Source organism: Leptonychotes weddellii, chromosome 7, assembly GCF_054177405.1.
Source record: "Leptonychotes weddellii isolate Sample4059 chromosome 7, ASM5417740v2, whole genome shotgun sequence".
Lineage (NCBI taxonomy): Eukaryota > Metazoa > Chordata > Mammalia > Carnivora > Phocidae > Leptonychotes > Leptonychotes weddellii.
In genome coordinates, this window is record NC_138375.1 from 59,470,581 (window position 1) to 59,491,796 (window position 21,216).

The window sequence follows — 21,216 nt, forward strand, 5'->3', positions numbered from 1 at the left end:
CACCAGCAGCCACGGTGTCCAGTGCACTTGGCCAAGGGGAGGTCCTGCCCTTGGGTGCGCTGAGAGGCAGAAGGGTGCAGCCTGGGGTGAGAGGCAGGGCTGCTGACTGGCTCCTGTCCCCTCCCTTCCACAGCCATCTCAGCTTCTTTGCCTCCAAGCCCAGCCCCACAGCCATGATCCTCAACCTGTGGGAGGCGCGGCACTTCCCCAATGGCAACCTCAGCCAGCTGGCTGCAGCAGTAGCCGGACTGGGCCAGCCAGACGCTGGCCTCTTCACGGTGTCAGAGGCGGAGTGCTGAGGCCGGCTAGGCCTACAACGCCTACACTCTCACCAGCTTTGGCACCCGCCAGGGACGGGCAGAAGCCAGATGGGGCCCTTCCCGCACACTCAGGGGGAGCTGTGTGGACAGGCCCCCTCCTGGCACACACTGGCCCTTGACACTGGCCCTTCGGACCCTGCCCACACTTCTGCCCCTCCGAGGCCTGCCTGGCCAGGCTGGCACTTGCACCTGCTCTGACCCTGCCCCAGCCTCTGGGGCCCTGGGTGGACAGTGCCTAGAGCCCAAGCCAGGCCCAGCCCATCTGTGTGTGTGTATGTGCGTGTGATGCTACCTCTCCTCCTGCCCCTGGCCAGGAGGCCGCATGCACACGGGCATGCACGCACACGCTGGGCTCGGGACATGGCGCCCGGAGCTCCTGCCCGAGCTGGACCTTATGCAAACATTTCTGTGCCTGCCAGGTAGGGGCACATCTGAGGGGCCTGGCTGGACAAGGGGTGGCCCCTGGATTCAGGCACACGACCACCACACGGGCACGTGCCCATGCATGTCTCGTGTGCTCATCTCACTCCCCCCCACACCCACTACACACACACACACACACACACACACACACACACATCTCATGCTGGACACCCGGAGGCCACTCACGTCTCTCACACCCAGTGTCAGTCCACATCTGCCTCTCACATGCTGCCCTTCTCCCACCCACCCAGGGACACCCAACGGCTCCTCCCTGATCCTCCCCCTGCCCCCATCCTGGAGGAGCCCTGCCCAACAGGGCATGTGAATATGCAATGGGAGTCCCGGGCTGGACAATGGCAAGTGTGCGTGCCGTGGTGTGCCCGTTCCTGGGGCTGGCCGGTTCCCCCACGCGGGGCCTGTTGTGTGAAGCTCGTGCCCTGACTCTGTCTTAAGTGCATTCGCGCACTTACACTTGGCCTTATGTACACAGCCTTGCCCGGCCGCCGGGGCGCGTAGGGATTTTAGCGGACGTGAATGTAAATAAATTATATATATATATTGCTAACCTGAGTGCTACTTCTCTCTGGGAAAGCCAGAGGTCAAGGCTGGTGGCCACAGAAGGGCCACACTTGGGCTATTCTGGGAGTCGTGCGTGGCTGGGGACAGGTGGGGCCTGGGCTCTGGTTCAGCAAGGGTAGTTCCTGGAGACTTCTTCAAACATGGGCCATCTGGGCAAGGCGGCAGGCAACCGCAGTGACCAGGGCTGCACCTTTGCCGGACCCATCTTCCGACTGCAGGAAGGTGACCACACAGCGAGGGGCCAGCTCCCTCACTGTGGCTGCCACCAGGCTGGAGAAGCTGTGGGGAGGGGGGGCTGAGGTGAGCCCAGGCCAGCCAGATCCCACAGGGGCCATTCCTCCCTGCCCATCCCAGCACCCAGACTCACTGGGGATGCAGCTTGTAGAGGGTCCCATCCACCCCTACGGACACAGTCAGCTCTTCTAGGCCCCGGTTCTCACGGATCTTCTCCACCACAGCAGCCACACCCGCCCCGCAGAGCTGAGCAGCCCGCTGGGACACAGCCTGGCACACCTCCAGGACCATCAGGGCGTCATCTGAGGTCAGGGACAACCCCAGATCCTCCAGGATGGTTCGGACCTGCCTCAGAGCCAGGCTGTCACTGGGGACAGGAAGGAATAGAGCACAGAGAGCCAGGGTCCTGCATTAGCTTTCCCACCCCATGAGCTCTCCATCCTCCGGAATGGGCCTCCCACCAACCAGCATTTTACCCAAAGTGAATAGATAGATTCTTTTGGGAGGTGGAAGGAGGCAATATAGGCCTTAGGCACCTTTCAATCTCAGAGAGAAACTTGGTCTTGAAGATGTCCCTGGTCTGAAGGCGCTGGGTCTGCTGGCCCCGGAAGAGAACTCCAAGGCTGGTCAAATGCAGGAGAATGTGGCGGACGATCTCCCCCAGGTACATGCCACTGATCATCTTCTCAAAGCTGCGTGAAAGCACAAAGATCAGGAGACCCTACCTGCTACCCTAACCAGTGCCAGCCACCACCAGCTGCCCCTGCCCAGACCCACCCATACCTCTGCTTGCCAGGATTGATGGATGCCTGGTCCACATTTGCATCAAAGCAGGTTCTAAGCGAGTCCAGAGAGCCATCATCCCCAAAGGCACCCCACTCCATATTGATGCACATGTGGCCTGAGTCCCCAGGCACGGCTGCCACATTCTGAAGCTCCTCCATGTAGCAGGCATTGGTGCCAGTTCCTGCAGAGGTAGAAATCATTCACTGACATAGATAAGCGCCCTTCTATGCCCTTCCCAAACTGAGATGGCAAAATTTGGGCTCATTTCTTACCTCTCCATTTCCCCACACTCAACAACCTGTCCTATGTCCTGGTCTGCCTTCCTTCCTGACACTCCTTCTGCAGACCCTGGCAGCATCAACCCGTCTGGGCCTCCACTGCTTTCCCTACCAGCACCATCATCATTGTATCTTCCATGCTTCCATGGCAGATGTGTGAGAGCTCCCCCGCTGTCTGCAGTGGAGAGGCCCAAGCTCCCTGGACTAGCCTCCCAGATCTTTAGTCAAACTAGCAGGTTCTGGGCCAGGAGCTGGGGACATAGACAGGAATCAGACATGAGGAGCCCCACAGTGGCCAGGGAGTGGGCAATAAGCATCTAACTCTGATATTGCCTGTATGTACCCAAATAGAAGTGCAAAAAAGAGCATCATGGGAGCCTTGAGCACAGCTGAGTCTTCCCACCTAGAGGGTCAGGAAAAGCTACAGAGAGGAAATGATGTTTGGATTTGACTTTGAAGCCAGGAAGCACAGAAAGAAAGGCATTCTAGGCAGAAAGCACATTCTGGGTAAAGATATCCCCTTCCTCTCCCCAACACATGGTCAGCTCTAGGCAGATGGTCTCCTTGTCAGCCCCACCTGGATTTCCTCTGACTAGTTTATTCATAAAGCCATCTAGGCATACCTCTCCTGAGCACCTCCCCACTCTAGGCTCTATGTTCAAGAAGCTCCCAGTTTCAAAAGGAGGCTATCACTTACTTCCTGCCCTAGGAGACTGATGCCCAAAGGCCTATGGGAGTCCTCCTCCCCCACCTAGACACTCTTTTCAAGTCCCACTCCTGTTAGGACCACTTCCTTTCTGATCTTGGCCTTGTCACCCTGTTATGTAGAGTCAGATTCAGCTCTGACTGCCATATGCTGTCCTGGGCCTAATCCCCACCAAATGGTGGGTTTTGAGAAGATAGGTATTTCCCCCATCTTTATGTATAGTCTTCCTGCCCCTTCATCCTGCCCCTATCTGGCCAGAGGAGAAACGCTTAATAAAGACTTCAGAACTTGGGCTACCTAAAGGACCCTCACAGCTCATTCTCTGTCCTCCACCACCAGCCTCTACCCAGTTCCAAGCACTGAGTGTGTACCATGGGCCAAGCACTGTGCCATGCTTTGTTTTCTCTCCTCTCACCCTCACCATCCTTGAGATAGGCATTACTACTATCTCTGTCTTAGAAGGAAACTGAGGCTCTGGTGATTTGGCCAAGGTCATACAGATGGAAGTGGCAGAGCTAGTATTTCCACCCAAATCTGTATGACTCCAAAGCTCAGATTCATTTAACAGAAGGGCAGACTGAGGCTCAGAAAGCTTAAATGACTATGAATCAGTGGCTGAGCTGAGCAAAGTTCAGACACCCAGCCCAAATGAGTGTTGCAGGGCCTAGCTGAGTCAGGCGGGAATGGTGCCACATCCCCAAGGCCAGAGGAACGTCCAACCTGAGGAATCAACAGGAGGCAATGAATTAACATCAGGCAGTAGGAACACAAAAGAGCAGGGCCCTCCTCACCAACAATGAGGCCGACCTCGCAACGGGGATCCTCATAGCCACAGGACATCATGGTCCCCACCGTGTCATTGACAATGGCAACCACATTCAGCTCCACTGCCTACACATAAAAGGATGCTGCTAGTTGCTGGGCAACACGGTTGTCACGGCAACCAGTGCAGGACCCAGAGGTCTCTACTGCAGAGAGCCACCCACTCCACCCTCCCCCCAGGTCAGGAAGCAGGAGACCCTTTGCTCCCTTCAAGTCCTGCCACAGCCCCAAAGCACCCCTGAAGGCAGACTCCTCACCTGTCTTCGCCCGATGGCTTCCCGCAACAGACACACAATGTCTTGGCCCTCACAGTCTGATGCATTGAAACCCTTTGTCCAGTTTAGGAGGATGCCCTGGGGGGACAAAGGTGGGGCAGGAAGATGAAGGCCCCGTGGAATCTCACTCTCCCTCCCCAAAGCCTGTATCCCATCAGAAGCATATGATATCCCCCCTCACCAAGCAGGATTCCATGCCTACTCTGCCACATGGTTGAGGGCCTTGCCCTCTGCCCCCTCCTAACTCCCTAGGAGCCTTCCAGTGTAAAGAAACCTATTAATAACCATCCAACCTGTGTCTTCTATTATTAGTGCCAGAATGCTCAGATGGTCTGAGAGTCTGGATGTTTTAAGACGGTTGCCCAGAAGGAATGGCCCTTCATAATTGGGTTAGGAATGAACAGAGCTGGTAAAATGAGTGCTGTGTATGAGAAGGGGGAGGACAGAGAAGGCTCAGAGGTCCAAATGACAGAAAATTCTGCTCTTTTAGAAAGAACTAGCAAGAGTCACTTGAGAGGAAGGAAACTGAGGAATTAGGGACAGAGCCGTGTCAATAGGAGATTCACTTGTGTGTTCCAGATATGAGTGAAGGACAAAAGGAAAAGCCAGAATCCAGAACACCTAGGCAGGATGGGAGGAGACAAGACAGATAAGCCTTTATTGTGAGAAACTGACCTTAAATTGTGAAGTTAGTGATGGGCTTGACAGTCTAGGACTATTTTTTCTAAGTATGCTTCCTCTGAGGGAGGGGGCAGGGGAAGTCATTCTCCTGCTGTTAGAAAATGACAGCTCTGCCCAAAGTAGGAGCCTGCAGAGCAGGTGTGAAAATCTTTGGGGGGGGCGCCTTGGTGGCTCAGTCAGTTGAGTGTCCAACTCTTGACTTCATCTCAGGTCATGATCTCAGGGTCGTGGGATCCCTGGTCTTGGCTCCATGCTCAGCAGGGAGTCTGCTTGAGAGTCTCTCTTTCCCTGTTCCTCTGCCCCTCCCCACTGCACTCTCTCTAGAATAAATAAATCTTAAAAAAAAAAAAAAAAAGAGGAAAATCTTTGGGGCGAGGTCGGCCTCATTGTTGGTGAGGAGGGCCCTGCTCTTTTGTGTTCCTACTGCCTGATGTTAATTCATTGCCTCCTGTTGATTCCTCAGGTTGGACGTTCCTCTGGCCTTGGGGATGTGGCACCATTCCCGCCTGACTCAGAAATATGAACTGACGCTTCCCCCAACAATATTTCCTTTTATCCCTTTTCCTATGTAACCACAGCCAGAGTGCTCAATGCTCTTCATCTCAAACACAGAAACCAGAGAGTGCAAGGGCAATTGAGAAGGAGGGCTAATGTGGGGGAACCCAGATCATAAGTAGCAGCCATATTTCCCTGCTTCCAGACAAAAGAAAGACCCCTGGTCTGGGGAAGGGGAGCTGGGGGAACCTAAGAGCCAGGTTTTGGAGTTTCCTGAGAAAGGTGTCCTATGCCTCTACCTGGGCCATGCTCCTGTGGGAAGGTTAGAGACAGAAGAGATTTGAGTGATCTGACTAGCAGAGTAGGTCTCTGTCCTCCTTCCCCATGGAGGGGAAGGTGAGTTGTCAAGGGAGGTGTCAAGAACCAAGAGAGTAAGCAGAGTCCACACAGCTGGGGCCTGGACATCTCCTGGCTTCCCTGAGTGTCTGCCCATACACAGCAAAGGATGCTGTGCAGCTGAAAGGGGCCCCCTGCCTGGGGAAAGAGGTCCCCAAATTGATTAAGTTATCACACACCCCCAAAAGAACGTGGGCTCAACACAGAAATTAAGCTCAGTTCTAGAAAATGAATAGGACCGCGTTTCTTCTTGCACACCTGATTTTGCATACTGAGTCCCACCTGCTTCTCACACCTTACAAGGAATAATCAAATGGTGCCGGCATGCTTAGTCTAGAGTGGAGCAGACCAGCAGAGAGACACTGCTGAATGCTTGATTCCAAAGGGCCACTGTGTAAAAGAAAGCCAAGTACAGAAGCATGTGTCTGAGAGAGGTCAGAGCTGGAGCAGAGCTGAAAACTGCACAAACGCTGGGTGGAGTAGAGAAGGCAGAGCTTTTCAGGAAGAGCATAGTGGACAACTTGAGGGGCAGCAAGCTCCTCCTCATAAGAGGCTTTTTGGCAGAAGTTGGGGGTGTTGAGGAGGAGACTCCTGGGAGCTTGGACCAGTGTATGGGAGGAGCCGTCTCCATGACAGGCCTCAGGTGTGTGCACTGTCGAAGGATATGCAGAGGTATATGCTTAGGGGGTGCCGCGTCTAGATCTGTGCCTGCTGCTCTGCCTTTCCAGTCAGGCACCCAACACCAAGCCAGGCCTGAGAGGGACACAGCAAGTTCGGGAAGCTGACATAGGGCAAAGAAACTGGGCAACCGTAAGCCCTTTTGAGAAATAGGGACTAATGCTGTTCCCCGCAGGTCCCCTAGATCAGTACGCCAGGGCTTTGTGGTGTACTATGAAGTGGACAGTCAATGTGTTCCTTCATCAGCCCTGATCTGGGCCTACACTGCTCCCAAGTGCCCAGACCTAACCTGGCTCCACTTTCCTGCCCATTGGCAGCCCTCAGGGGAATCCATAATCTTTTCCATCCCAGCCCTCTTTACAGCCCTGGATTCCAGGCCACTTTACCACACTCCTTCCACCTGCACACACCACGTCCAGTGAAACCAAGGCTAGGTGCTGGCTCAGCCCAGCAGTGCTTCTGCCCACCCCCATCCCCAGCCCAGGATACTTGAAGCCCTCTCCCCAGCCTCCTGCCCATTCCCTGAAGGGTATGAGGGTGGAAAGCCCGTGGGGATGGTTTCTCCTGGCCCTCCCTCCCTCACCTGGTCGAGGCCAAGCTGCCTACATGGGAAGGAGAAGGTGAAACCCAGCGGGAGGCTCTGCCCACTCAGGCCCTGCTTCTGCTGGAAGTCCACAATGCAGTCCACGATGTGGTCGAAGAGCTGAGGTGTAGGGCAAGTCAGGGGGTGGCCCAGCCCTGGTCCTTCCCCGCCCCCGACATCAGGTCCAAGCTCTGGGTACCTGCTGCCCAGAGCCTTGGGCCACATACTCCGGGATGGAGTAGACCTGGCTGGTGATCTTCACACCTCCTGCTGTCACACGCACCAAGAGGACCCGGAAGTTGGTGCCCCCCAGGTCCAGGGCCAGGAAGTCCCCGCGCTCTGTGGGACAGAGATCCTCAGTGTCAGGACAAAGCACATTCTGTGACCTCCAGGAACCCATATCCCAGCCCCACGCTCAGGCCGGGTCCTCACCAGTGCCATCAGGTGTGGCCCGGACATAAGTGGGCAGCATGCGGAGGGATGAGGCCTCCCCTTGGAGCCCCTTGACCATGGCCTCCCGCATCTGTGCCCGCACCGCTGCCAGCTGCTCATGGTCCAGCCGGAAAGGTGCCAGGGTCTCTTCCAGCAGGCGGCGGTGAGCAGCCAGGCGGGCAGCCACAGCCGTCACCATTGCCACTCCCCGGCCACCCCCATCCACAGAGGGAATGAAGGAGACATCACATTCGGGGGCCAGGAGCATCACGGTCTCCTGCAGGATGCTGAGGAAACTACACAGACACAAGGCAGGCATACCTGGCTTGAACCTGAGCCTGAACCCCAGGGCTTGCTGAAGCCCTGGGCCCCATCACTTCAAATCCCTTCAGTTCTAAATCCAGCTGTACACCAACCTTATGCCCAGTGTCTCTAGTTGTCCCAGTGCCCCCAGAGTCCCCCTGCCTCACACACCCAAAGAGAAGCATCTTTTCTCTCTTCTGACTTCTGGCCTCCCTTAGTCCCCATCTGACCTTACCCTGCTTGGGTGCCACTCTTGGCCACTGCCTTGCACACATGGTACCAGAGTGCCCTCTGGGTCTTTATGGAAAACCCACATGTTCCATACTACCTGCCCACATGGGACTGTGCGTATCTCCAGTACCTGGGGTATCGCTCGAACACTCGGCCTCCGGTGGCCACAGCGATCTGAAGCACCTGCTGCTCCCGGCTGTGCTGGAGGCGGGCAAGAACAGCCGCCAGGGCAGCAGCACAGAGCCGGGCAGCCCGAGTGAACACGGCTGCACACACGTACTGCACCAGCTCAGCATCCGAGGCCCCCATGCTCAGGCCCATGTCCCGCAGGATAGCATGCACACGGGCTGCCCCAGCCAACGGGCTGGAGGAACACAGGGTACTGCTTTGGGACTCAAGTAGCCCCAAAGCTCCCTGCCCTCCCCCAGCCCCATGGCTACCCGGGGGACAGAGCAACCTCCCCTCTCCCAAGCCAAGAAGCCCCTTGTTTAAGCCCACGGGCTTTCTCTACTTACTCCTTCATCTCAGCCACATGCTCCAGGAGGATGCTGCCACGGCTCAGCAGGGCAGGGGAGGTGCAGCCACCAAAGAGGACCCCTCGCTGGGCCAGGTGAGCCAACACAAGCCTCACCAGCTCACCCAGGTACAAGCCCCCAATCATCTTCTCAAACCTACAGGTAAGAAGGGTGGCTGGACAGAGCTTTCCTTAAGCCCTTAGCCCACCTGGCCCCACCTCCAAGGGCCCCAAAAGAAGGATCATTTTCTTTGGGGTTCCCCAGACCGGAGGTTCCAGAAGCAATGGCTTCCCAGGAGATAGATGGGTGTTTATCCAGACCCTGCTGCCCCCTCTGGCTTAGGTTAGGTTCAGAGGGGCTCCTGGAGGACAGGGAATACTTTGCTACCCCTAATCCCCAATACCTGTCAGGAATAAGAGAGGGCTATGGGTTGAAAATTCTGGGTTCTAGAATCTTGAGCCCTTCCTTCTTTGAGCCTGGCCAGGGCCCCCCAAGATGCAACCTGGAAACCCTATGAGCAAGCAATAGGGAGGGGCCTAAGGGCCTGAGTTCAGGGACAGCAGCAAGGAAGGGAGCAGAAGAGTGATAGGCCATAGAGCAGAAGGTCAGGCCACCTCTGGGCACCAGGATTCAGGGACTCTCTGTCCAAGGCATGGTCAAAGGTGGTCAGCACTGGTCCCAGGACCCCATCATCACTGAAGGAGCCCCACTCAACGCTGATGCAGACGCGGCCCCGGTCCTCATCCAGCACTGCCACATGCCTTGCCTCCTCCATGTAACATGCATTGGTGCCAGTGTCTGGCAGGGATGAATCCATCAGGACCTGCCCATCAGGTAGCTGTAACCCCCCCACCCATCATCACAAATGACCCATGGCTCACCTACAACAAGCCCGACCTCACACGGCCCAACCCCTGGCTCGCAGCCCATCATGGTGCCCACTGTGTCATTCACCACGGCAACCACATCGATGCTGTAGGCCTGGACAATGGAGAGGGCAGAGGTCATGGCTGACCTAAGTGGGCAGTGTGGGGGATGGGCAAGGCTGGGCCTTGGCTTTGATGGAGGGGCCCTGGCTTTGATGGAGGTGCTCAGAGTCCATGAAACACAATGTGTGTTCATGCCCACACATATACTCTAGGTCCTCCCCCACTGTAGAGAATTTTCCTCCCATCCCACACTCCCCCTTGTCTCTTCCACCCCCTACTCAGGCCCTGGGGCTCTCAAAGGCTCCCAAACTCAGTCATCAACTCCAGAACACCAGTGCTTCCCACAGGACCAAGATGATTGTGAGCAAGCACGACACCTTGAAGATTGCATTGTAGGTACCTGGCTTTCTAAGCCCTGACTTCCATCCACTAGCATCACTGCCGTTAGTCCAGATGGATCCAGATCCACCTTTCTTTGGCATCCAAGTGTTTGCATATACCTTTCTCTGAAAACAGACCTTCCACCCCAGCCCCAGCTTATGCCCTGGCAAACTCCTCCTTCAAGCCCCTGCCCAAGCCCTGGTGTGCCCTTCCCAGTGCTACCAGAGTCACTGGAACCACCTCCTTGACAGGGACAATCCTTTGTCGGAATGCTTTCCCACTAGACTGTGAGGTCTTTGAAGACAGGGTCAAGTCTTTTCATCTTTGTTTTGCCCTATGATCCTGAAGATTTATTTGACCTTTCTTAGCCTCAGTCTCCTTACATATGAAATGGGAATGGTAGCAACATTTACCCCAGGGTTAAACTGGATAAAGGATATACATAGAAAAGGAAAGCAGGCCTTCCCAGAAGCACAGGCCCAGCCACACAGGCAGCCCTCCCATTGCCCCTGCCTCCACTCACCCCCTGCCTCTTGATGGCATCTCGCAGCAACTGGACCACATCGTGGCCTTCCACACCACTGCACCTAAAACCTTTGGTCCAGGAAATAAGGGTGCTCTGGAGGCAGAAAAGTTGGGTCATTCCTCCAACAGCCTTCATGGGGCTGCAACTCCTCCACCTACTGTCCCCATGCCCACTTTGCCTCACCCTGTCCAGGCCCGTCTGGTGACAAGGGAAGGAGAAGCTGAACCCAAGCTGCAGACCCTCTTTGTCCACGGGGAGTGCATCCAGGAACTCAGACAGACAGTGGGCAGCAAAGTCAAAGAGCTGTGGGACAAGTTGGGGGCTCAGCTCTGCCCACCAGAGCCCCAGCCACCCAGCCAGTGCACAGAGACTCGGCAGTGAGCTCTTACCTGCTGACCGGGACCCAGCATCACCTCTGGGGGGATCACAAACTCCTGGCTCCGGGGCTCCATCCTATGTCCCTCAATACCCAACAGGGTCACCCACAGAACACGCAGTGAGGCCCCTGTGGCCCCCAGCTCCAGCACCACAAAATCCCCTTGCTCTGGGGCAAACAGGACACAGAAAAGCATGCAGCTGGCGAGACCAAGCCCTCTGCCTCCCAGAAATACCCCCAAGGACTGCAAAGTCTCATTAAGGGAGCTCAGAGTTGGGAACCTTATTGGGAAGAGGGATAAGGAACTTCTCCCTCCCCCAGATCAGAATTCTCTCCCCAGGCCTAGGCACCCATTTTGGTCTATGCCACCCACCAGTGCCATGTGGGGTGGACCCCACATATGTGGGCAGCATCTGGACAGCAGAGGCAGGGCTGGCCTGTCCCCCCAGTGCCTGCTCCATAGAGCCCAGGAGGCTGGCTTGGATCTGCCGCAGCTGTGTCTCCGTCACCTTGAATTGCTGTAGACACTCCAACACCTGGGGAGAAACAGGCTAATATCTGGGCAGGAGTCCCATTGCCTACCCAAGTTCTCTGACTCCAACCAGGACTGCCCTGCCCAGCTTGCTCCTCCCTTTACCAGTCCAGACCAGCACCTCCCTTAGCTTTCCCAGGGGCTGACTAGAGCCCTGCCTAAGCCCTCTCTGAGCCTTGCTGGTCTCCCCAGCACCTGCCCAGCCCCACTCCTCACCTCTTCACACACCTATGTTCTCTTGCTGCCCACAGCCCATACTTAGTTCCTGCCATCTCAGAAGGCTCCTTCCTGGAGGGGAGACCCACCCACCTCCTTCTCCTGCTCCATTCTCTGGCAGTTCCTTCTCAGATCCCTATGTCCCCTGCCCCTTCCATTTCTTGGAATTCAGGGTTTAGTGAGGCCTCTCCTGTCATACCACTGATTCACTCTGTCTCCTCAGTACCCAGAGGTGAGCTGCTTAGTGAGTTGTCTTTCACTGAATGAGCAAACAAATGAACAAATGTGGGAATGAATTTCACGTTCAGGTGCTTCCCTCTTCCAATCCACTTGATTCTGGAGCCTAAGTAAGCTCAGCTCAGAAGAACTTGGAGGCCACACTGTGGAGGACAGTCCTGCCATCAGTCAGCCATCCTTCCCACAGACATTGATTGAGCGCCTACTAGGGGCCCAACACTATTCCAAGCACTGTATGTTGCATAACCAGCTGAGTTCTGTTCCTGTGGAGCACAGATTTCAGCATAGAGGCAGAATATAAGCAAATAAACATATAATATGGTTCTGGTAGTAACAGTACCTTTTTTTTTTTTTTTTTTTAAGGCTGGAATAGAAGTTTGAGAGTGACCAGGGGAGGAAAATGTATTTTTGGATATTGGTCTAGAAAGTTCTCCCTGAGGAAGTGACCTAAATAAAGGAAGGGAACAAGCCATTTGAAGATCTGGGGAAGAGGATAAAGGGATTTTCCTCAGAGTGAGGGGATGGATTTGGGGGTAGCCTGGGCCAGGGGTGAATCAGAGCGATGGGACAGGTAGGCAGGCAGAAAGCAGAGGATGGCACACCCAAGGTTCTTTTCCACCAGTAGCCCATTGTGGGGGAGCTAAGAGGAGCCCCAGTACTCCACCTCTATATGGAAACCTCCCCCAGATGACCCTCTGGCCTGTCCTTCAAAGAGATGGCAGCAGCCTCCCTGGGTTTGCTGGAGTCCCAACCTGTGACTCTAATTCTCCTGGCCTTAGCCTTTCCCAGGTCCTCACCGCCTGTCCCACAGGAATTCCATTCCTATGACCCACTACCCCACACTGGACCCATATCTGTAAAGTAACCAACCAGGTATCTGAATAAGGAGGCAGGGGGAGCCAGGTAGGAGAGGCTGTTCAGTGAGGGAGATGGGGGTGACTCAGTTCCACCTCTGCTTTAGGAAGAGAATGGAAAACAGATCCCTGAGGAGGCAAATGATCCTAACTGGAGTGCCAGATGTTCAGTTCCATGTTTACATTACAGGAGATGCTTCTAGCAGCCATGCACACTAGGAAGGGTTATTCCTATGTTATGTTACAAATGGGGAAACTGAGGCTCAGAGAGGAACAATCATCTGCATAACCCAAGCAGCTATTAAGGGACAGAGTGGGATTTGAACCCAGATCTGACTAAAGAAGTGTTTCCACATGAATGTGAAGTCTTATAAAAACTAGCAATTTCACCTGAAAAGAACCCAAAGCTGATGAAGGTTGCAGTGAAGAAACCCCATAGGATAAGAAAACTTACATCTGAGTCCTTGCCCTGACACTTTTCCTGGCTGTGTGGCCTTGGAATAGGGCCGAGAAAATAATAATACTCAGAAGGCCCTTGAGTCCCCAGGGGCCATGTCATTTCTCACTTCTGTGGCCCAGCCATGAGTTGCATACAAAGGAAATGTTTACAGCAGGGTCTGGGGAAGAGACTGGACAAGGGTGAAGTGGGAGCATGAAAAGCAGTGAGGGGTGATGCCCCCCACAGTTTGCACAATAAGTGAGGTCCAGCAGATGTCAGAACAAGCTGGACAACTAAAGAAACTGCAGGGAACAATTCAAGAACCCTTTCATGCATGCCTCCTCTGTACAGGTCCTTTATCACCATTAGCTCACTTAATCCTCCAGGGGGTAGAAGGATTAGACTTTATTTTCTTCTATTTTACTGATGAGGAAACAGACTAGGAGATATGAAATGACTTACACAAGTGTTTCCTGCTTAATGGTGTGATATGCAAGCGTTTCTAAATCTTGGTCAAGATGACAGAAAAGAGAAACTCAGTCTGAGCTAACCTGAGGCATACAGACAATGCTGAAGAATAACCTCCAAGTTGAGTTCAGCACTGAAATCATCTCTGTGTGCCTGTTGCAGTGGCCATGTTGAAGGGAGGGAGATGTGCAGGAGTAACTAGAGAAATAGGGGAAGGAAGTGCCGTAAGAATATAGTCTTCTACCAGAAAACCCCAAGAGGGTCCTTTCTAGACTAGGTCAACCCATTCAGGGCAGGGACAGCACCTGTGTGGCAAGGTGGCAAAAGTAATACCTTTGGTACTGAAATACCTCAGCTCAAGCTCCTGTCATGAATTAAAACTCAAATCGGTTCACCTCTCTAAGACCCGTCTTCCTCAGCTGTAAATGAGAAGATAATCCCCACCTTGCTGTTGTGTGGAGCCACAAAGGAGATAGTTACTAGATCAGATCTGAAAGGTTGATAAACTAGAAAGGGCTGCATGGCTGTGAGCCCATGGCCCCATGGCATCTTCAACTGATCCTGCTCTTGATTGCCTTGAATAGGCATGAGTCAGAAACCCAGTGCTGAACTTACCAGCTCAGAGCTGTCTGAGGGGCAGGGCAAGCCCTCCTGGGAACAGCCAGGAGCTCCTTCCCTTTGCCGCAACCTTACTGACCCAATAGAGTCCATGTGGTTCCACAATGGAGGGTGGCCACCTATAGGAGAAAAGGGACAGCCCAGGTGAACCACATAGTCTACAGGCCTTCAGAGGCTGTGGCCCTTAACTTTCGTCCTTCAGAAGAGGACCAGGAAGAAAGCTGTACGCAGAGCTCAGAACCTCTGACCATCAATGATCCTTTAGTAATCAAGCAGAAGACCCCTGTTTTCCAGAAGCACATATATTAACAGAGCACTGGGAAGGCTGATTTCTAATCCCAATGCCATTTATTCATTCTGTCATTCATTTACATTTACCAGTTCCTGATGCCTACTGTGCCAGATGTTGGAGTACAAAGCAGATATCGGCCTTGTCCTGAGGGATCTCACAGCCTTACCAACAATCGCAGTATGGTTGACACGGGCAGTAACAGAGATGGACGTGCTACTGTGCTTGGGAGTTCAGTGATGTTCTAGAGGTTTGGAACAAAGGGTTCGAGGTAACAAGGAGCCAAAGACCTGCTGGAGAAGCAGGCAGGCTGGACTACGGATGGTCTTTATGCCAAGCTAAGGTGTACAAATTTCATCCTGAAGGGAGAAGTGGACAGGGATGGATCTGCACTTCAGAAAGGGGTTCCACCTGTGGCATAACTTCGGGCAGGTCATTTATGACTTCTTTGAATTTTAGTTTCTTCATCTGGGAGGAAATATCTACTTTCACAAGGTTATTGTAAGAATTAAATAAGACTTGAAAAATGCTTTGGGAAATTTAATGTGCATCATGAGATATCAGCTCATGGGTGGGTTTTGCAAGGTATAGTGATGCAGAATGGAAAGAGCCTTGTTCTCAGAGTCAAGGACCCAGCTGTCCACAAAGGAGCTAGCACCAGGTCTCCAATCTGGAGGCCTAATTTTCTTAATCTGCCAAATGGGGACCAACATATGTCAAAGAGCTGTGTGGGGCAAATGAAATGAGAGCAAAAGAACCTTGTGCAGAGTGTGCTTTCAGATTTATTTAGCTGAATCTGAATTGAACCTCAATTTCCTCCTCTATAACAGAACAAAAATTCAGTACTTGTGAGGATTAAAGGAGTTAATGGTTCTGACAGTCCTTTGCACACTGTAGAAATGTCTGGTATTTTGTTAATTCAAGCTAGAGGTGGTATTGCTGTTCCAAGAAGTTCCCAAGGGTGCCTTCAATGATTCAGGGGCTTTTCAGGGGTAAAGGAAAAAGGAAATGCAGTGAAGGCTCCCAAATGGGCAGAAGGCATTTGTCCACTCAATCAGTCTACCTCTCTTCCTGTAACAGCAAGACTTTAGGGAAGATACTTTTCCATCCCTGCAACTACTCCCCACCTTCCACTCCCATCATGCCCATGAATTTGCCCTCCTCATGGTCACCTATGAGCTGCTGATTGCCCCATCCCAGTCTTTTTCCCAGTCCCCATCCCTACTGTCCTCTGTCAGGCATGCAAAGCCATGAGATTTCTCTTCACTACAAAATTCTCGTCCCTTGGCTTCGACAGCCAGTCTTTCCTGGGCCTCCTTCCTGAGTCCCTCAAAATCTTCATAACTCTTTCTCTCCTCTCCCCCTTAACAATGCCCCACCCCACCCCACAGCCCTCTTCTCCACAGTCCCTTTGTATCATCTCCAAGTTTTAATTAAAACCTCTGTGTCAGGGCTCCCAAATCCCTGTCCTGAGCCAAATCCCAAATTCTGATGGTCTGTTAGACATCACTCTCCAGATGCTGGAAAGGCTCCTCAAACTCCATGGTCAAATACACATTCATTTTCTCCTTCACTTTTCCCCATGAAACTCTTTCTGTCCTTCACCTTGGCTGGAGGCATCAAGGTTGCTCACCCACACAGCTATTCAGGTACCTGTCTACATCCCTGACCCTCACCTCCTCTATGCAATCAGGTCTCAGGCTGAAAGAGCTAAGAACAGAAAGTACTCTCCCGTGTATCCCCTCCTCCTGGTTCCCATTGCCACTGCCCTAGACCTTCTTCCCATCTGATTATTTCAACAACCTCCTAACTGATACTGTCCACTTCCCTGCCCCACCAACTCCCAACACATCACCAGAATGACTGGGCAAAAATAGATTTTATCATGCCATTCCCCAGCCCTATCTCCCCTAAGAAAGGAGGTAAACCTTCACATTGTGGTATCTCCCGCTACAGAAAAAAAAAGTCTAAAACTCTTTATCCAGCATTGCAGACCCCAAGCTTCCTCTCTTGCTACTCCCCCTCATACCCCAGCCACACTGACTACAAGTTTCACCCTGTCTCTTGCTGTCCAGCCTTTATTCACAGTATTCCTCAAGTCTGGAACCACTGTGTCTGAGTCATTTGCATTTTCAGCCCAGCACAGGGTTTGACATAGATAGGTGCTAATACAGCTTTGAAAAATTTGGCGGTGGGGTTTGGGGATGTCCTTATTCAGGGAACTAAGAAATCAGTTTCCAACAAATTTCCTCAAAATCACATATACCTAATTTCCAAATCTGTCAAATAGGAATGTTAACTCCCAGAATGTTACAGGTCTGTTTCAAGGATAAAATGGGATAACTGAGGCAATTATAATCTTAGGAAAGGGCCAATCACTACACAAAGAGTAAGCTTTCACTCTCCTTTTGAGTCCCAGCTAACTCGGACATTCTTTCATTCATTTACTCTCTTACTCATTCACTCTTCTATTGGACATTTATTCAGTACTTCTACATGCCAGAGACTGTGAAGCTTCCTCCAAGAAACCTCAGTATTTATACTTCCAGTAAATGTACTCATGTCTGCCTCTTCCAGCTGAGCCTGGTGGGGAAGGACATGTCTCCCACATCACTAGGTTCTCAGAACTCAGCCAGGGTCTGCACATGTTTGAGTAACAGTTGGCCTCTTAGCTTAACTCAGCTGAATCAGATACATGAGGTGAGTCTTCCTTCTGAAAAGGATCCCAGGGACCCTGGCCAAGGATGGGAGCTATCATCGAGGACCAGCTGGCTTAGTCGTTCCAGCCTCTACTCTGCTAGCATGGGCCAAGCTGGAAAGAAGAAGGTGAGGGGATGGGGCTGAAGTAAGCAGGAATTAGAGGAGGGTCTTACCCGGGAGAAGAAGCAGTTGGTCACTTTCCTCAGGCGTGAGCTCTTCTCTCTCAGTGTGAGGCATCCCACTAACCTGGTTTGCACCCCAAAACGAAACTCACGGGTCACCTGAGTTGTAATGTCCCACCCTCTTCCTTGGCCACCACTATCTAGCTATCAGTTAATTCAGGAAGGGGCACTTCCTTCTGAGTCTGCCCTAAGGGAAGCCCAGGGTAGGCAGGGCTATGGTGCAAACTTAAGCAAGATGACTGCAGGAAGCTGGAACCCTGAACTAGGTCAAGGACCCTGGGACATCCCCTCTGTAATACTCCACCCACTTTACTCAGAGTCTGAGTTTTGAGGTGGTGGCTCACCTCTGGAAAGATGGAGGAGCCTAGCATGAGAAATATACAGCACAATAGACAATTTTCCAAAATGTTTAAGTACTAACCAGCAAGAGGCAATGTGGAACACAAGAGGAAGAGGCTAACTCTGCCCTAGAGTGGGCAGGGCAAGTTGAGGAAGCTGAGCCTTGAAGGAAGAATAGCAGTATGCTGGCAGAGGTGACCCTTCACAAAGAGAAGAGCACGTACAAAATCATTGAGCACAAGGCACCTTCATGGTATGGAGTTCAACTCCAAAGACCTAAAGATACATGTAGGTGCAGATATATGATGGGAGAGGTAGCAGCCAGACTGTGGAGTCTAGCCTTGAGATGGTAGGCCAAGGAGGGGTAGAGAGGGAGGTTCACACCTTGGGTCTTCTCTACCAGAAGGGGAAAGGGAATCTCAGGCTACAGTAGGTGTTGGCCACAAAGCTGGTTTTCCCCAAACTAGTCTTGAATGCATAGAACCTTGGGGCATCACTATGACCACTGCTATGGTCTGAATATCTGTATCTCCCCCCCAACAACAACAAAAAATTCTTATGTTGAAAATCTAATGCTCTAGTTGAAGACTTTAGGAGATGGGTCCTTTGAAAAGTGATCAGGTCATAAGGGCAGAGCTCTAATAAACGGGTCAGTGCCCTCATAAAAGAGGCCCCAGAGAGCATCCTTGTCCCTTCTGCCATGAGAGGATACAAGAAGTTGGCGTCTGCAACCTGGAAAAGGGCCCTCACCCAACCATGCTGGCACCTTGATCTGAGTCTTCCAGCATCCAGACTGTGAGAAATAAATTTCTGTTGTTTATAAACTATTCAATCTGTGGTACTTTGTTATAGAAGTCTGAACAGACTAAGACACCCACCATGATAGGAGACTAGACACACTACATGAATTTTCATTTCCAGGAAATTGGTGAACACATATTTTAAAACTTTGGGCTACCTCATTAGCAGTTAACCCTACCACTATCTACAGACAGAACATGGCCTCCATATGACACCAGGATGGAGACCAGGGACAGTGGCTCTTGCATTAGTTTTGGCATGACTGGGCCTGGAAACATGCCAGATTATCAACCCTGCTGTACATTTCAGACATACAGGCTCTGAAAGACAGGGAAATTGGGGGTGGAGATAGGGAGGACAGAGTGGCCATCACCCATAACATCCTGCCTAGCCTGGGGCTCTAGTCTCTCTCAACTTTTCTCTAGTTCGGAGAGAATATGGAACTGAATGTGATTCATGCTGACAGCCAGAGTCCGCAGTCTTCTGGGCCAGGGTAAGTATATGTTCCTGACAAGTAATGCCAGGGTTTTTTTACCCATGTTTCTGGAAGTCCTGTATCCATTTCCCCAGGAGCAGGGGTCCCTAGGCAAAGTGTCAGGGAAGGTCTGTGTCAGGGCCTATGGAGGGTGGAAGTGCCTTGGGCTTAAGGTCTGTGAGCAGCTGTGACAACTCGGGCTGTAGCAGAGGCACAGCAGTGGCCAACAGTTCTCTTCAGATGCCAGATGGCCACTGACCAACAAGGAGAAGGACAAATCCTGACAAGCCTCCCTCATAGCCCCTTAGTACCAATTTCCAGCTGTCCAGAAGGAACTGAGGAGTGGGAATTGGTGGTCAGGGAAAGGTGGGTTGCAGCCACGGTTGGGCTAGGAGCCAGGTTCTCCCTACTCTGAGCTGTTCACAGGCTTGCTTCTCACAGCTGACAGTGCCCAGCAGCCAAGCACACAGGCCCTCAATAAGTTCCCCACCTTTCCCCGCACACCGTTTTACCCCACGTGTGCCTTGCAGATCTTCTATACCCATCAAGCTCCTTCTTGCTGTCTTTGTTCATGCTGATTTATCTGGAATAACCTCCCCCTTTGCCATCTCCAGACTTTTTACCTAATTTTTCTTATCCTCTAAAGTAGACTTCAGTCACCACCAATGCTGTGGAGCCTTTCCTGATGAGTTTCCTCTTGGCCCTGACCCCAGCTGAGTGTGGTCTATTGATCCCAGTGTCTTGGATTGGCTTGTCATTGCATTGACAACGGTCTATTAAAATCATCTGTTTAGGGGCACCTGGGTGGCTCAGTTGAGCATTTGACACTTGATCTCAGTTCAGGTCTTGATATCAGGGTTGTGAGTTCAAGCCCCACACTGGGCTCCGTGCTGGGTGTGGAGCCTACTTAAAAAAAAAAAAAAGGGCGCCTGGGTGGCTCAGTCATTAGGTGTCTGCCTTCGGATCAGGTCATGATCCCAGGGTCCTGGGATAGAGCCCCATGTCAGGCTCCCTGCTCTGCAGGAAGCCTGCTTCTCCCTCTCCCACTACCCCTGCTTGTGTTCCCTCTCTAGCTTTCTGTCAAATAAATAAAATCTTTAAAAAAAAAAAAAATCGTCTGTTTATCTTCCCCCATTGTACTATGGGTTCCCAGAGAATGTTTCTTATTCATCTTTGGAGCCCCAGGGCCCAGGATCTAGACCTGACATATAATAGGTACCAGTTTTGTTAAATTGAAGCGCCACATCTTCAATAGCTCAGGGCTTTGAAACTGAGAGGAAGTAACCTCTTCCTCCCTTCCTGGTGCATATGGCTTCAGCAGCCTTTCCACTCTGGGTTTATACATTCTTCCATCTTCCCACTGGTACTACCACCCACTTACTATCTGCCTTCCCCTCAGCCCAATTTCTACTAAATCAACTTAGGGCCAAAGCTGCTCTGCCTCACAGGTGAGAATGAGCCCATCCAAACTTAAAATTTCCATTGAGTTTGGGGACTTAAGTGGGAGGTAGGAGGTAGGGTAGTGAAGTACAGAGAGCAACAGCTCTAGTGTCAGGCAGACCTGGGTTTGAATCCCATCCCATTTACCAGCTGTATGACTTTAGGCAAATCTCTTCATTTCTCTGGGTCTCAGTTTTCCGAGCATAAAACATGGAGACTACTTTCTCCATAGGATTTGCCTTAGTTTGGGTTTCCCCAGAGGCAGACCTAATTTGAGTGCAAATACCTTAACTAGGAAGCGATCCCGGCCAGGGCTAGGATTAGGGTGATGCATGTGAAGTGCCTAGCTACAAAATGTAAAGAGGCCCGGGGGTGCCTGGGTGGCTCAGATGGTTAAGCGTTCTGCCTTCAGCTCAGGTCATGATCCCAGGGACCTGGGATAGAGCCGAGCATCGGGCTCGCTGCTCAGCGGGGAGCCTGCTTCTCCCCCTCCCTCTGCTTCTCCCCCTGCTCATGTTCTCTCTCTATCTCTGTGTCTCAAATGAATAAATAAAAAAATCTTAAAAAAAAAATGTAAAGAGGCCCTCTTACCTTCACATAAGTGCCAACTCTGCCTGTACATGAACCCAAGAGTGAGGGTCCCTCACCCTAGTCCCAGCCCTGATCTAGAAAGCACT

At 52.2% G+C, this 21,216-nt stretch overlaps 2 protein-coding genes across 4 annotated transcripts in view; one reads left to right on the plus strand and one right to left on the minus strand.

Annotated features, from left to right (window-relative positions):
* UNC5A (unc-5 netrin receptor A) overlaps positions 1–15,837 on the plus strand; it is a 74,135-nt gene extending 58,298 nt beyond the window's left edge. For 2 of the 3 annotated variants that reach the window (XM_031027964.2, XM_006733149.3), the window contains one exon: positions 134–1,308. In XM_031027964.2, the coding sequence (XP_030883824.1) occupies positions 134–299 (166 nt within the window). In that variant the 3' untranslated portion in view covers positions 300–1,308. Of the gene's footprint in view, positions 1–133; positions 1,309–14,694 lie in introns of those variants that run through there. The other variant, XM_031027965.2, reaches the window with a different exon arrangement.
* On the minus strand, positions 1,288–20,009 carry HK3 (hexokinase 3). The gene is made up of 19 exons (XM_006733157.3): positions 17,476–20,009; positions 14,311–14,432; positions 11,323–11,485; positions 10,963–11,117; positions 10,757–10,876; positions 10,571–10,666; positions 9,619–9,718; positions 9,352–9,535; positions 8,738–8,893; positions 8,353–8,586; positions 7,689–7,984; positions 7,456–7,595; positions 7,257–7,376; positions 4,406–4,501; positions 4,118–4,217; positions 2,340–2,523; positions 2,093–2,248; positions 1,690–1,923; positions 1,288–1,601 (listed from the first exon to the last, which is right to left on the minus strand). The coding sequence occupies exons 1-19, from the start codon at positions 17,537–17,539 to the stop codon at positions 1,457–1,459; spliced, it is 2,865 nt and encodes a 954-aa protein (XP_006733220.1). The 5' UTR covers positions 17,540–20,009; the 3' UTR covers positions 1,288–1,456.
* Positions 20,010–21,216: the final 1,207 nt, after the last annotated feature.